We start from the raw sequence: 16,195 nt of genomic DNA, 5'->3' as shown, positions 1-16,195 counted from the left end.
GCACCGCGATGAAGAGTGGCCCCCGCTTGCCACAACTGGAGAAAGCCCTCGCGCAGAGGAGAAGACCCAACACAGCCATAAATAAATAAATAAACAAATAAAAAAAAAAATGAAGATGAAATATATATAAATAGGGCTTCCCTGGTGGCACAGTGGTTAAGAATCTGCCTGTCAACGCAGGGGACATGGGTTCGAGTCCTGGTCTAGGAAGATCCCACATGCCGCAGAGCAACTAAGCCCGTGCGCCACGACTACTGAAGCCCATGCGCCTAGAGCCCGTGCTCCACAACGGGAAAGGCCACCGCAATGAGGGGCCTGTGCGCCGCAACTAGAGTGAGCCCGCGCACAGCAACAAAGACGCAACACAGCCAAAAATAAATAAAATAAATTTTTTAAAAAAAGAAATATATATAAATATTGAATCATTATGTTGTACACCTGAAACCAATGTAAGGTGATATGTCACTTATACTTCAATTAAAAAAAGAACTTATTGCAAAAAAAAAAATTTTGAAGGTTATTGGGTAGGTAAAAATTTCTTAGGACACAAAAACCACAAACCATAAAGGAAGAAATTGATATATTGGACTTCAAAGTAGAATTTTAAACTTTAAGTCTTTGAAGTATATTTTTAAGAAAGTGAAAAGTCAAGCTAGAGACTGGGAAGGAGTATTTGTAGAACATACTGACAATAAAAGACATATCCTGAATATATATATTTTTTTAAACTCTTAAAGCTTAACAGCAAGAAGACATTTCACCAAAGAAAATATACAGATGGAAAATAACCACATGAAAAGATGTTCACTATCACTGACCGTTAGGAAAATGCTACTTAAAATCAGATCCCATGCACACCCACTAGAATGGCTGAGATTAAAAGGACTGACGCTACCAAGAGCTGGAGAGGTTGTGGAGCCCCTGGGGCCTGTACCTTTCTGGAGGGAACGTTGGAAAACAGGTTGGCAGTTTCTTACCCAGTTACACCTTAGGATCTAGCCGTTCTGTTCCTGGGTGTGGCACTTCACCCCACCCCAGAGAAATGAAGACGCACGTCCACACACAGACTGGTATAGGAAGTTTTAGTCCTAACAGCTGAACCTAGAAATAATCTGAATTGGGACAGACAGCACACGACATGGTACTAGGTGGCACCGAGGAGCCATCGAGTGACAGCACGGGTGAGAAGCAGGATGTGGTACCAGGTGAAAGAAGCAGGACATAGAAGCGCACACGCTCTTTTTTTTTGGGGGGGGGTGCATTTATTCTTTATTGATTATGGATACTTTCCTTACTAGCCATATGCATTAAAAGAAAATTGTGAACCAGTGAAATAAACCAGACAGAGAAACAAATACTGCATGATATCAATTATATGTGGAATCTTAAAAAAAAAAATGTTGAACTCATAGAAACACACAACAGAATGGTGGTTGCCAGGGTTGGGTTGTGGAGGAAATAGGAAGGTCTGCTGGTCCCAAAGGGAAGTTCATGAGTGATTTGTGAGCAGGGACTCTGGTGGTTCTATGACCATTCACACTGGTTTCCCCAGAGCTGTGTGACTCCATGGGTTTGAGCTCCAGGGAAGGCGAGTCTGGCAACAGCTGGTTTTCCAAGACTGGGGTGGTGAGGGTCTTGGCCGCACGCCCGTGGGGGCTTAGCAGGGTGTTAGAAATGCCTTATATTTTGAGTGTGGTGGTGATCACACAACTGTATACATTTTCCCAAACTCATCAAACTTTACACTTAAAATGGGATAATTTTACTGTGTGTAAACCATGGCTCATAAAACTGTTAAAAATGTACACTTGTGGAGAGGGCATTAAAATTGTGGAAGGCTTTGTTTGCTGTGCAGTATAAAGCTTGCAATTGTGAAGCCATAATCCCAGGAAAATCACCTCAGATTGTGACGGATTTTGAGATAAAATCTTTAAAGAAGTAATTAAGTTAAAATGAGGTCGTTAGGGTGGGTCCTAATCCAGCATGACTTTATGAGACGAGGATATTGGACACAGACATGTACAGAGGGAAGGATGAGCAGACGCAGCGGGGAGATGGTCTCAGCCAGCCGAGGAGACAGGCCTGGCATGCATCCTTCCTCACGGCCCCGCGAGAACCAGCCCCGGACACCGCGAGCTGCCAGCCCCCAGACCTACAGGGCAACGCGTTTCTGTTGTGTGAGCCACTCTGTCGTACTTTGTGACGGCAGCCCTGGCAAACTAATATGAGTAGTGAGTGTGAAACAGCTTAGAGCCTGACTGAGAAAGTCAGCCGTGTGTGGCAGCATATGATTAAGAACCAAATGAAGAGGAAATGAATAAAAGCTCCAGGTGTTTAGGAGGGGGCGTGTGGTCCCTGCCAAGCCCCCAGCTAAGGCTTCAGAAAGCAGATGGGATTTGCATGTGTGAGGTGGGGGAACAAGAGCACAGGAGGATATTCGGGAGTGGAGGCGGGATGGTATTCAGTTACCGGTGGTTTATTCACCGCCGTGAGCCAGGCACTGTGCTAGGAGCCAGGCATCTGATGAGCGAAGAGGGCGCTCCCTGCCGCCGGGCACACACAGCATGAGATGGTGGAGGTAGAAATGAGCAGGGCAGTCTGGGGCACCAGCACACACACGAGCGGCATTGGCATGGAGGACCAGGTATGAGAGCTGTGGAGTCAAGTTGTGTCTCCCTTGAGCCCTTGGTCTATATGTAGTATGTGATAAAAACATTTGATTTTGCTCAATGATTATTTCATGAAAGTGATTTGTCATCGTTTGACATATTCAATTAGCTGCATTTACTTCTGCTTTCCAAAGGTTGGACAGGAAGCTAAATTCCAAGCTTCTTGAAGACAGCGGTTTTGCCTCTTCTTTCTTATTTCTCCCATCTTAACAGGGGTCCGTGTAATGCAAAGCGAGAGTCGGTGACCCTGCACCTGGTACTCCTGGGCCGCTCCCACCGTCAGCCACATCTCCGTGACAGCCAGCACCTTGTGAGCGCTCTGCCTGATGGTGGCTTCTCTTGTTGCTCCTACAGGTAGTAACATTGCCCAAATATTTAAGGAAGAGGTTTGGTGGCTACCGGATCCAGCTCCTCCTCGCTATTCTGTACTTATTCCTTTATATCTTCAGTAAGATCTCGGTGAGTTGTGTAAGAGCCAGTCCAAGGAAGAAAAACACAAAAAAATCGATAGGCAGGACTATGCTAGGTTTGTCGCAGCAGTTCACTCTGGGGCCCCATAAGTTACTTGTCGGCCTCTGCTGTCTAAGCTAAAGTGGAGAAAAAATAGCTTAATGATACACAAAATGAAAGGCAGAGGCATCTTCTTTGCCTCCCAAGCCTGGGTTACAGGCCCCTCCTGGGTGTTACCAGAGAACCCTGGGCGCAGGTCGTCAGGTGATGCCACTCTCCTGCTGGAAACAATCCAGGCACCCCACCACCCTTACAAGAGAACTGAACCTCGTGTTATGACCTGTGAAGCCTTCCCACCCTGGCCCTGCCTCTGGCCTTGTCTCCTCCCCTGTACTCGCCATATCGTTTCTCAAATCCAGCAAGCTTATTCCCACTTGAAGCCCTTGACACCTGCTCTGTACTGTGTCTGGAATGTTCTTCCCCCAGATTTTTGAAATGTCACCTCCTGGGAGAGGCCTTCCTTGGATGTGCCCAGTCAGTCTCTACTCCATTACTGTTTCTGTTTCCTTTGTAATACACTCCACCATGTGAGAGAATTTATCTGTTTCCTTGCTTGTTATCTGTCTTCTCCACTCTGGTGTGAGCTTCTTGAGCCCCGGGGCCTTTCCTGGCTTGCTCCCTGCAATCCCCCTCTGCTGAGAACATGGTTAGCACATAAGGCACTTGACACGTGTTTTTTTTGAATGACTGAATGAGTGTCACTTATCACACTGCATGGAAATTGCCTATTTGGTGGCCTATCTCCTTCATTAAACATAAGGTACTTGAAGACAGTGACTGAGTTTTGGTAACCCTTGGATCTCCTGAACCCTGCCGAGTATCAACCACATGGCTGGTGCCCAGTAAACATTCGGTGTGTAAATGTTGGGTGTTGGGAGAACCTCTGCCCGTTGTATCCCTGGCTGTGGAGACCAGAATACCAAAGCACAAGGTTAGCCAGTAAATGACGTGCAGGTGCTTCAGAGTCATTGTCAACGAAGCCTGGGGTTAACAAACCCAGCCCACAAGCCAGTTGGACTAGTGATCTCCTTTGTACAGTCCTTGAGCTAAGAATGGTTTTTACAGTTTTAAAGAGTCGTAAAAAAACAGAAATGGTCTGTGTGTCACAAAGCCTACAGCATTTACCATCTTCCCTTTACAGAAAAAGCTTTCCAGTCCCTGATAAGCAGGCCCCTCTGCCTTTCCCACTGGCAGAACTGCAGGAACAGCTCGCTCCCTGGGCACACTCCCCACTCTGAGGCTCCAAGGAGGAAGAGACTAAGTTGCATTAACTTAGCCCAAGGCTTAAAGGTCCTGACCTTGGCTGAACTCATGGGGCACCAGCTGTGTTGCCCAACAGAACTTGGGTAGACCTCACCCAGTGTCCACTAGGGATGGAGTGGACGTGCTGAGTGCAGATGGTCTCTGAGGTCAGCGTCTTTATGGGACAGCTGTCGATAGAGCTGGAAATGAAAGTGCAGCCTGCTACGTTTGTACCCATTTCAGGTGGAGATCTGCACTGGCACCATGTTCATGAGGCTGGTTTTGGGGTTGAATGTTTACCTGGCCACCGTAGTCTTGCTGTCAGTTACTGGCATTTATGCCATCACAGGTGAGGTTACTCTAACCCCCAGGTATTTGTGTTGACACAAAAGCTCTACTTAGTGAAGTCCTAAAGACATTGAGACAGGGATCTCCAGCTTTTGCATTTTCCCTGAGTCTGTAAGTCACATTGCTGAGGCCTGAAAGGGCTAAATACTGAAAATAATTGAGGCAGGGGTGCGCAAGTGGTGCCCTGCTCCTGGAAATCGTATCAGACTGGCAGGGGCTTTCCAAGAGGATTGACAGGGCCGGCAGTGTTTGGGGTGGGGCAGGCCTGACACTGCAGTCTGCTGGGTGAAGGGGTGAAGGAGTGGGAGCACAGAAAGGGACTGAGAGGAGGAGCTGCTTCAGGGCATGCCGGTTACCTGGTAACCTGGTCAGGCCATCAGATGGGATCGCTTAGGCAGACAATTCGAATTTGGAATGTTGATCCCATCTTGGGCTAATGCTACATGATACATGGCATCATAACCTTGGGTAGTGGCAGCTCGCCATCAGCCACGCATCCACGAGGTGAACAGCCGTTCTCTACCCAGACAGCCATTCTGTTTTTCAGTACAGTATTCAATAAATTGCATGAGATGGTCAACACTGTATTATAAAATAGGCTTTGTGTTAATGAATTTGCCCAACTGTAGGCTAATGTAAGTGTTCTGAGCACATTTAAGGCAGACCAGGCTAAGCTATGATGTTCAGTAGGTGAGATGTAGTAAATGCATTTTCGACTTAATAATGTTTTCGACTTACAATGGGCTTATCAGGATGTAACCCCATCATAAGTCAAGGAAGACCTGTATACTTTTTTGCTTAGGAAAACTACCAGATTTTCATTTATCCAAAATGGGAAGTAAAAGGAAATTGGGATATAAAAGAGCAAGATAAGAATCCAACAACAGATCATGAAGGCTGTTCAAGAGAGAAAACAGGGTGTATCTAGTCTAAGCATAAGCAGTTGTAAGGCCCACTGAGTTCAGGACGGAGGTGTGGGTATGGAGACGAGCAGACCCGAGTGTGTGGACCAGGCATGCAGAGTAACTTCCCACAGAATCAGGCGTGGCTCTCCTTTCCCTTTCTCTTGCCTATTCAGGTGGTTTTGCGGCTGCAGTTTATACTGATATCTTACATGCTGGCGTTGTGGTTCTGGGCTCAGTCTTGTTCATGGGCTATGGTAAGTAAATCTGGAGAGCAATGGGCACTGTGGGTGGACTCTTTGAATCTGACAGCTGCCTAGGGCCATTTCAGCACCTTCCTCTCACAGATGAGGAGACCGAGGCCCTCAGAACCCACGAGCATTGTCTAAGGTCATGCCTGCGTCAGGAGAAAGAGGAGTTGAGGAGTAGGAGGGGTGACGACAAACTCAAGCACTTTGAACAGCAGTCAAGAGTGGTCCACCACACTCATCCCCGCTCTGTGCCTCTGTCCATGCTCTTCCTCTCCAGTCAGAAGCCCCTCTCCCTTTTGTCCACTCAGTGAAATCCATCTCTCAGGGTCAACGGAAGATCCGCCCCTGAGTGTGTGATTCCATGATTGTTCTACCTCTACGTCTTTGTTCTCTGGACTTGCATCACTACCACACAACGTGACTTTTTTTTTTTGATGGTACATACCTTGATTGTTCATTGTGTCACATAAATAAGTCATACCCCCCAGGTCCAAAACTTCTTAAGAACCAGAGCCATTGTATCCTTCACACAATGAGTCTGATGCACATGGTAGGTGCTTAGTGAGTAAGACGAATGAAAATAATAGCTGATATGAATTGAGAATCAGGTACCATGCAGGCATTTATCTGTATTGCCTCATTAAATGATCACAGTCATCATGAGGCATAACTACTTTTATTATCCTCATTTTACTGATGAGGAAGCTGAGTTACTCAGTTAACTAACTTGTTCATGAAACACACCAAGAGTAGAACTCAGAGCTGGGTCCCTCTAACACCAAAGCCCCCGATATTTGAATATCATATTACCGTACCTGTAGTGACAATTACACTCACCTTCAAGTGGAGGTTTCCTCCCACTAGCTAGGAGTAGCCTTAGTGAGGTTGGCGGTACCCACTGTTCCATGGGTCAGAGAGTGGTCTTGCAGAAACCTAGAAGGAAAAGCTCTTGGCTGAGGTATTGAAAAATTATTGAAATGATATGCTAGTTCAGTTGAAGGGTTATGGTTCCATAGAGCATGTTGTTGAGCCTCATGGAAGGAGAACAGATAGACTCACACAGAATCACAAACCTCAGTCTTACCATTCAGTAAGCATTAGTGCTCCATGAAGTATACTCAACGCTGTGTTGCTGGGACACAAAATACATGTCAGGCATGCTCCAAGGAATTTTGTAATGAGCTGGGAAACAATCACTGATTTGAGTGACACAACTATAAACTATAAAACATTCTAAGCCATTGTGTTTGCTCAATGTTAATGGTAAATATCAACTTTATTAAAACTTGCCAAGACCATCCCAATACTTGAGAATGATATCCAATTAAACTTTAGGGGTAAGTGGAATATTCCATTTAATATTAGCAATTATATCTCTAAATAATTATATATCATTTACTGTTATAGACTGAATGTTTGTATCACCCCAAAATTAATAAGTTGAAATCCTAACCTCCAATGTTATGGTATTGGGAGTTGGGGCCTTTGGGAGGTGGTTAGGTCATGAGGGAAGAACCTTCATGAATGGCATTAGTGCCCTTATAAAAGAGACCCCAGAGAGCTCCCTCGACCCTTCTGCCTCATGAGGACACAGTGAGAAGATGGCCAACACCCTGTCAGCCAGCACCTTGATCTTGAACTTCCCAGCCTCCAGAACTGTGGGAAGTAAGCCATTCACTGTATGGTATTTTGTTATAGCAGCCCGAACAGACTAAGACATTTTCTGAGAAATTTAATGGGATTTTTTTTTACCAGAGTATTCATGCTAGTTCTTTGGTAAGTAAACTATTTGGGAGAGGCATTGTTTTCCTTTAAAAATATACAAGAACTTGTGCATCCAAGTGAATGTTGCCTTCAGACAAGTCACCGTGGGAACCTGTGCACATACAATTTTATTTTTTTATTTCTAATTTTTAGTTAAGGTAAACAAAACAAAAGGGTACACAGTGAAATATTTACCACCCTCAGTTTCTCAGTTTGACTCTTTCTCAGTTTGACTCCCCAGTTTCTCAGTTTGACTCCCCAGAGCCAACCAGTATCATAAGTTTTGTGTACATCCTTCCAGAGATGGTCTTCATATGTACAAGCAAACCTTGGAGATATTGTGGGTTTGGTTCCAGACTACAGCAATGAAGCAAATACCACAATAAAGCAAGTCACATGAATTTTTTGGTTTCCCAATGCATATAAACTTATGTTTACACTATACTGTAGTCTGTTAAGTGTACAATAGCATTATGTCTAAAAATAAGGCACATACCTTAATTTTAAAATAATGCTGTTGGAAAAATGGCACTTATAGACTTGCTCGTTTCAGGGTTGCCACAGACCTTCAATTTGTAAAACAAAACAAAACACCACATGGTATCTGCAAAGTGCAATAAAGCAAAACACAATAAAATGAGGTATGCCTGTACAAATATTTTTTCTTATCTGTGAGATATATATCTTAATAGAATCAGAACATTTTAAAAACCCGTTTTTCCACCACTGGAACTATATCTTAGGCAAATTTCTATATCAGAAAATAGAGATTTACTGCATCTTTTCTGCTTTTGTATTTGTAATAAACTTTTTATTGAAAAGTGCACAAATCAAAGTGGATAGCTAGATGAGGTATCACAAAGTGAACACACTCTGGTAGCCAGCACCCAGGTCAAGAAGTTGTCTTTTTGTTTCCTTCTTTTCCAAACTTTATACTTTCATTTCTTTTTCTTGCCTTATTACACTGGCCAGGACCTTTAGTACAGTACTGAAGACAAGAAGAGGCATCAATCCTCCTTGTCTCATTCCCAGTTTAAAGGGAAAGCTTTGAATATTTCACCATTAAATAAAATGTTTGCTGTCAATTTTTTGTAGATATTTTTTGTCATACTAACAAAGTTCCCTTCTATTCCTAGTTTGCTAAGATTGTTTATCATGAGCAGGTTTTGAATTGTATCAAATGTTTTTCCACATCTACTGAGGTGATTATATTATTTTTCTCCTTTTTCTTTTAACACAGTAATTACATTGACTTGGTTTTGAGTGTTAACCTTGCATTCCTGGATTTGTCAAGAGATACCTCAATTTCCTCTCCAAAGTGGCAATTTTAACTTATATTCTCAGAAATGTATGAGAATATGTGTTTCTTAACCTCCCAGCCAACACTTGATGTTTTTGTGTTTTTTTTTAATTTTTAAAAAAATTTTATTTATTTATTTTTAGCTGCATTGGGTCTTCATTGCTGTGTGCAGGCTTTCTCTCTAGTTGGCGGTGAGCGGGGGCTACTCTTCATTGTCACGCGTGGGCTTCTCATTGCAGTGGCTTCTCTTGTTGCAGAGCACAGGCTCTAGGTGTGTAGGTTTCAGTAGTTGTGGCACGCGGGCTCAGTAGTCGTGGCTCGCAGGCTCTAGAGAACAGGCTCAGTAGTTGTGGCGCACGGGCTTAGTTGCTCCGTGGCATGTGGGATCTTCCCGGACCAGGGCTTGAACCCGTGTCCCCTGCATTGGCAGGTGGATTCTTAACCACTGTGCCATTTGGGAAGCCCAACACTTGTTGTTTTAAGACTTTAAAAAAATATGCCCAGTAGGTGAAAGGGGGGAAAAAAGTATCTCATTTTTGTTTTAATTCGAAGTTTCCAGACACTGGTGAGGTTGAGCATCTTTTCATATACTTAGTGGACATTTGTATTTCCTCCTTTGTGGATTACATGTTCATATTCTCTACCACATTTCTTTCCAATAGTTTCCCTTGGCTATTGCTGTGTGAGTCCTTCATACATGATGCAAATCTCTTCTTTTATTCTAACAAATTTTTAACTTGATTTCAGTCATATAAATTTAAAATTTTGAAGTCAAATTTGTCAACCTTCCTTTTCCTTTCTGTGTCTTGTTGAAGAATGTAATACTCCCTAACCCAAGTTCATAAAGATACTCTCCTGTTTTCTTCTAATAACTTTGTGGTTTTGTAGTTCACCTTTTTAAAATCCACACGGAATTCATTTTTAGAAGTGCCATGAGGTGTCTTTCATTTCAAATAGTAACTTGGTATCTTTTCATTGACTAGTCTTGACTCCATATGATTCTGAACCCATTTCAAAAACCAAGTCTGTATCAAAGGGACACGGTTTAATATGCCAAAATAAAAGATTTTTTAGTTAAGTAGGTGGAATTATGTGTTTTAGTGCCTTTTAAAAATATTTTTCGGGCTTCCCTGGTGGCGCAGTGGTTAAGAATCCGCCTGCCAATGCAGGGGACGTGGGTTCGAGCCCTGGGCCGGGAAGATCCCACATGCTGCGGATCAACTAAGCACGTGCGCCAGAACTACTTAGCCTGCGCTCTAGAGCCCGTGAGCCACAACTACTGAAGCCCGCGCACCTAGAGCCCGTGCTCTGCAATAAGAGAAGCCACCACAATGAGAAGCCCGCGAGCAGCAACAAAGACCCAACTCAGCCAAAAATAAATAAATAAAATTTTCTTTAATGTTGAGATTTTACACCACTTATGATATTGAGGGAGAAATGCTATAGGCTCTGAAGAAAATTCCAGATATGAAGTTTCATACATGTTTTGCTGGAATTGCAGGAAAATGAATATTAATTTCTGATTTAGTCGAGATTCTTCGAATAACTTGAAATAGAACTTTAGTTCCAAACTAGTATAAGCAAATAAGTACTTCCTTGGCTCACCTAAGTGAAAATTCCAGGGCCGTCTTACTTTTGAGCATGGCTTGATCCAGCCTTCTGCATGAGCCAGGTAGACAAAAGAGCTTTAAACTGCCATCCTAGCTTAGAACCCCAAAGCAAGGAAGCAGGCTTTTTTGGTGCCTTAAGCAGAAGACTCCTGGGACAAGCTCTGATTAGCCGGGCTTGGGTCCCAAGTCCATTCCTGATACATCAGCTGCCCAGGTGACGGGAAACATTGGCCAGGCCTGGGTCACATGCCAGATCAGAATGAGTGGTAGGTAGTTTGACGAGGCCCACCTAAGTCATATAGGGCAGGATGCAGCTGGAAGAGGGGTTCTGTCCCCAGAAGCAGGAGGTTGGGGTGCCAGGCATACGACCACCAGTGTCCACTGTACTCTTCTTTTTCTTTGGAGGAGATGGTGTCTTTTCTTAGGTATATACAGTCTTGGCTATTTGCCAGTCCATTGTGTCTCACTTTGCAATCTTGGTTCTTCAGATGTGTGTTATTGTGCAGTTTAAGGTACTGACCAACTGTATGGTGTTTTCAAGCCTTTAAGGAGGTAGGAGGATACCAGGAGCTACAGCATAAGTACATGGATGCTAAGCCCACCCTCATCCGTGAAGGAAACTGGACCGCCCAGCCGGAATGCTTCATTCCTCGTCTGGATTCTTTCCATATCTTCCGAGATCCCACCACTGGAGACATCCCCTGGCCTGGAGTCATCTTTGGCATCTCCACCCTCTCCTTGTACTACTGGTGCACCGACCAGGTAATCAGATGCGCTGCGCTGACGGGCCTGCGCTGGGGGCTGAGGGTTGGGGTCTCTGCAGTCTCTGCAGCCACAGGCAGGCTTCCCTCCCAGCCTTGTGTAGTGCCCAAGTGTAGTGCAGGACCACTGTTCTGTCTGAAAGGGGTCTCTCGGGACTTCCCTGGTGGTCCAGTGGTTAAGACTTCACCTTCCAATGCAGGGGGTGCGGGTTCGATTCCTGGTCAGGGCGCTAAGATCCCACATGCCTCAAGGCCAAAAAACCAAAACATAGAACTGAAGCAATATTGTAACAAGTTCAATAAAGACTTTAAAAATGGTGCACATCAAAAAAATCTTTAAAAAAATAAAAGGGGTTCCCCCTCCAGTCCTGTCTATAACAGAGCACTTGTTTTCATTTTTTCCTCCCTCTCATTATCTACAAAGCACAATGTTCGCACATGAAAAATATGTCAGTTCTCCCAAATTGAGTCTAGAAATTAAATACCACTAATCAGTATTTCAGTTGGATTTTTTAAGGACTCAAGCTTATTTTAAAAATTATATGGCTCTCTATCAAGGGTTGTTAATGAAATAAACTGTGAAATATTCATACAGTGGAAAGCCAATATAGAAATAAAAAGGAAGTATAGCTACACACCATAGCATGGATGAATCTTTAAAGCATGATACCAATAAAAGAAGCTAAACACAGAAGACTAGGTGCTGTGTGATTACATTTATATAAAGCTTAACACAGGCAATGCTAAGTTATGTTGTTTAGGTATACACAATTACATAGCAAAAAATTGTAAAGAAAAAGCAAGGAGGAAATAAAATAGTCATTAAAGCGATCATTTCTGAAGCAAGAGAGAGGTTTGAGGTTAAAAAGAGGCACATGTAACAGTGTTGTTCACAATCATTAAAAAGTGGAAACAACCCAAATATCCACCAACGAATGAATGAATAAACAAAATGTGTATCCATGTGTTGGAATATTATTCAGCCATAAAAAGGAATGAAGTACAGATACATGCTACACCTTGGATGAATCTCGAAAACATTATGCTAAGTGAAAGAAGCCAGACACAAAGGGTCACCTACTGTATGATTCCTTTTATATGAAATATCCAGAACAGGCAAATCCATGGAGACAGAAATCCGATTAGTGCTTCCCGGGGGAGGAGGGATGGAGAGTGGCTGCTTCATGGGCCTGGATGTTCTTCTGGGTGATGAAGAAGCTGTGTTGCTGGAGAGAGGTGGATGTGATGCAACACTGGGGATGCACTAAATGCTACAGAATTATTCACTTTAAAATGGTTAATTACATGTTATGTGAATTTCACCTCAATTGTTTAAAAGAGCCATGGAGAGAGGCTTCTGGGGTACCTCAATGTTGCACCTCTTTTTTTTTTTTTTTTTTTTTTATTTTGTTCCACCACCATCAGTGAGTTTTTTCATACATTTCTAAATCAGTTAGATTCTTTGTTACATTCTGTATGCCAGCCTTTGAGTGTTGCACATCTTGACTTGGTGTTTCCATGGTGCGCTCTGTAATGTGCTACACCATGTTTGTGTGTTATAGCACAATAAAAAGGGTTTAAACCTTTTGTGGAAGGAGAAGTTGCCACAAATAGCTAACCCAAGTTTGAAAATGAAGAACAAAGGGGGAGAACTTGCCCGACCAGATATTTAAACTTTGACAAAGTCGCAGTAATACAAGCAGTTTGAAATTCCCAGGAATAGACGTATAGACTAACAGAACAGAATAAAGAGCTCAGAGACAGACTCATATACTTATAGGAATTTAATATGTGTTCAAGGAGGCTCCACAAAGCAACAGCGGAGATACATACTCTTCGATGTTGTTAAAAAAAAAAAAAACCAAACCCAGCTTACTATTTGGAATAACAAAGCTTCATCTCCGCCTAACACTTACACAGAAGTGGACTTCAGGTGAACGAAAGACTTAAATGTGGAAAGTAAACCTGTACTACAATAAGGGGAGGTAACGCTAGTGAATACTTCTGAGTTGGGGGGAGTGTAAATCATATTGGTTTGATCACATTACAAATAAGGCCTTTTTAACAAAGACACTCTAGACAAAGTTGATGGATGACGGGCTAGAGAAGAATATCAGAATGTTTATGATGAACAGGAGACTAATAGCAAATCCACAAGAAAAAGGAGCTCCAATAGCCATGCGGGCAAAAGATAACGAGAGGCAATTTGTAGAAAAGGAAATGCAAACAAACGTAAATGCTAACAAGCATATAACCCAGTGTTATCAGGGAAGTGCAATTTAAAACCACAATGAGACTGGCAAAAATTAGAAAGCTGGATGATGTCAAGTGTTGAGGAGGACACGGATGTTTAGGAATCCTCTTGCATTTCTGGTGAGAGTGCAAACAGGACATGTGTTCTAGAGGGTGATCTGGCAATGCTGAATAAAGTCAAATATATTGTACTCTGTGACCAATTGGTGACGTTCCTCCGAAACTACCCAAAAATCCTCATCCAAGTTCATAAGGGACCATGTGTGAGGCCTTGATCACAGTGTTGATTGTGCCAGGTACTGAGGTGGGTGGATGAGATGGGGGTGGGGTGGGAGTGGGGGATACCACTGAGGGCTTCTGTGCAGCCGTGAGAAGCCGTGGAGCCACCGTACAAGGAGTGGCACTGATGGAGCTTTAACATGTGCTGAGCGGAAGACTGGGAAACAAGATGAGGCCCAGAGCCCAGCACACGGACGTGATCTGTAATGCAGCCACGGTGTTGTTATTTGTATTCTTCCCCTCTGCTTATTATGTGTCTAATTATGCTGCTTTATGTCAATGACAAGAAAAGTCTTTCTGTAAAAATTAGAAAACAGGGTGGAATCAAACCACCACAACCAAGAAGCCCTTCCATCAGAAATGATCAGTTAGATTTCAAACTCAAACTTCTGGAAATGAAAAATATTCTTATTGAAATGTAAAACTGAGTAACTGTTAGAATAACAGATTAAACATAGCTGAAGGAAAAAAGTAGTAACCTAGAAGAGAGAACTGAAGAAATTGCCCAGAAAGCACAAAAATGGAAAGTGTGAAAGAGACACAAAGTGACATGGAAGACAGGATTAAAATACATCCTATTGGAGTTCCAGGAGAAAAGGGGAGAAGCAATATTTGAAGAGAAAGTGGCTGAGAATTTTTACAGCTGTTGAAAGAACAGGACTCATCAGATTCAGGAATCACAGTGAATCCCAAGCAAATCTACACAAAGTCACCTCGTGATGAAGTTTCAGAGCATGAAAGACGAGGAGGAGACTGAAAGCCACCTGAGAGAAAAGATCCCTTGTAAAAGAAGACAGGTACACCCCCAACAGACTGCTCAACAGCAGCAGTGTAACCCGAGGGAGAGGAGTAAACTTTTCAAAGTACTGAGGAAAATGTCCACTTTCAATTACGTGCCCAGCTAAGTATTACTCAGTAGCAAGGGCAAAATAAAGGCATGACCTTCCCTAGAGACTGAATGACGTGCATAAAGAAAAAGGAGGTCCTGGTGAGCAGGAGGGACAGTTAGAGAAGCCGGCCGGCACGTGCACAGATCTGAAGCATTGGCTGAAAATCACCATAATTCTGCACACAGGAAGTAACACAGGACAGAGCTAAAATATCGGACCATAATTAGAGTTAAATCTGTCTGTGGACCTTAAATTGTTCAGAAGGGCACAGATACTGATTTACTTTAGACCTGAAGTTGTATCCACGTTAAAATTTTAAGGGTAATTATTAAAAGCATAGAAGTAGAATCTCTAACTTCCTAACTAGTAAAGAGAATGATTTAAGCAAAAATTTTAATTAAAAAAGAGACAAACTGAACAAAGGAAAATTGTTTTCCTTTGGCCCACTACCATTTTTAAACAAGAATTCGTCCCTTGCCCCGCTTTGTAATATATGACAACCTACGAAAGTGCTTAGGGCTTTCTGCGTGGAATGATTTCATACCCCTATGACTGTCCTGTCCTCAGAATAAGAGTTGGCTTCTGCTCTGGCCCTGTTCCTTCGTCCGCTCCCTTAGAGACCATGTCTTCCGTGTGGAGGGCTAAGCAAAGACCAGGAAGTGCAGCCTGGCTGCCCGCCTGCTCAGCAGAGGCCCCCAGGCACCTAGAGGCTGTCAGCAGGATGCCCACAGGCCCACTGAGAAGCAGTGCCTGCTTACACGAGGCAGGACCACTTTGGGGTTCTTCCTCCTATTAGTAAACAATGCATTTGGGAAAGAAAGAAAGCATTAAAGAAGAACATGAAAATCCTACCTGTCAATCCTACTATCCCAGGATTAACCTCTATTGTCATGTTGGTTTATTCCTGTGGACTTTTTCTAGGTATAGAGTCGAGGTGTGTGTGCTATTGTATCCCGTGCCTTTTTGTTACTGTCACACTATGCGCATTTTTTCACATTATTTAGATATTCTTTGAGAACGTAATTGTAATGCATACAGAGTACTGCATTGTCTTGATGCACTGGACCATGTTCTTTCTTAAGTGCTCTTTATGTTCTTTCTTAAGTGCTTCTCCATCTGCCCGCTATACCATTCTGCTCGGGCTGAGTGCACACCGCCTCTTACAGCAGGAGCACAATGAAAGGGGGCGTGAAGCATCTCCCAGGAGACTTTGCATGTTAAGGTCTACACTGGTTCATTTCCACTTGGACAAGGGAAGCAGGTCCCAGTTCTAAACACTCGTTTGTTACCGGGGACCAACCTGTGCTTGGATTGATGTCACAAGGGCAGAGACGGTCTGTGGCCTCTAGAAGGGAGTCTCGTCCTTGCCAGGGGACAGCTTGTGAGCACTGTGCTGCTGTGATTGGTGTGCAGTGC

General features: G+C 43.4%; 1 protein-coding gene across 1 annotated transcript in view; it reads left to right on the top strand.

Annotated features, from left to right (window-relative positions):
* LOC309610703 (sodium/glucose cotransporter 1-like) overlaps positions 1-16,195 on the top strand; it is a gene marked incomplete at its 5' end in the record, with an annotated part of 62,854 nt that overhangs the window by 22,509 nt on the left and 24,150 nt on the right. The window contains 4 exons of the mRNA XM_082353898.1: positions 3,028-3,128; positions 4,665-4,770; positions 5,848-5,928; positions 11,138-11,358. Of these exons, the coding sequence (XP_082210024.1) occupies positions 3,028-3,128; positions 4,665-4,770; positions 5,848-5,928; positions 11,138-11,358 (509 nt within the window). The remainder of the gene's footprint in view (positions 1-3,027; positions 3,129-4,664; positions 4,771-5,847; positions 5,929-11,137; positions 11,359-16,195) is intronic.

Source organism: Balaenoptera borealis (assembly GCF_965194805.1).
Source record: "Balaenoptera borealis genome assembly, chromosome: 14".
Lineage (NCBI taxonomy): Eukaryota > Metazoa > Chordata > Mammalia > Artiodactyla > Balaenopteridae > Balaenoptera > Balaenoptera borealis.
This window is presented reverse-complemented; position numbering and strand designations above follow the sequence as displayed.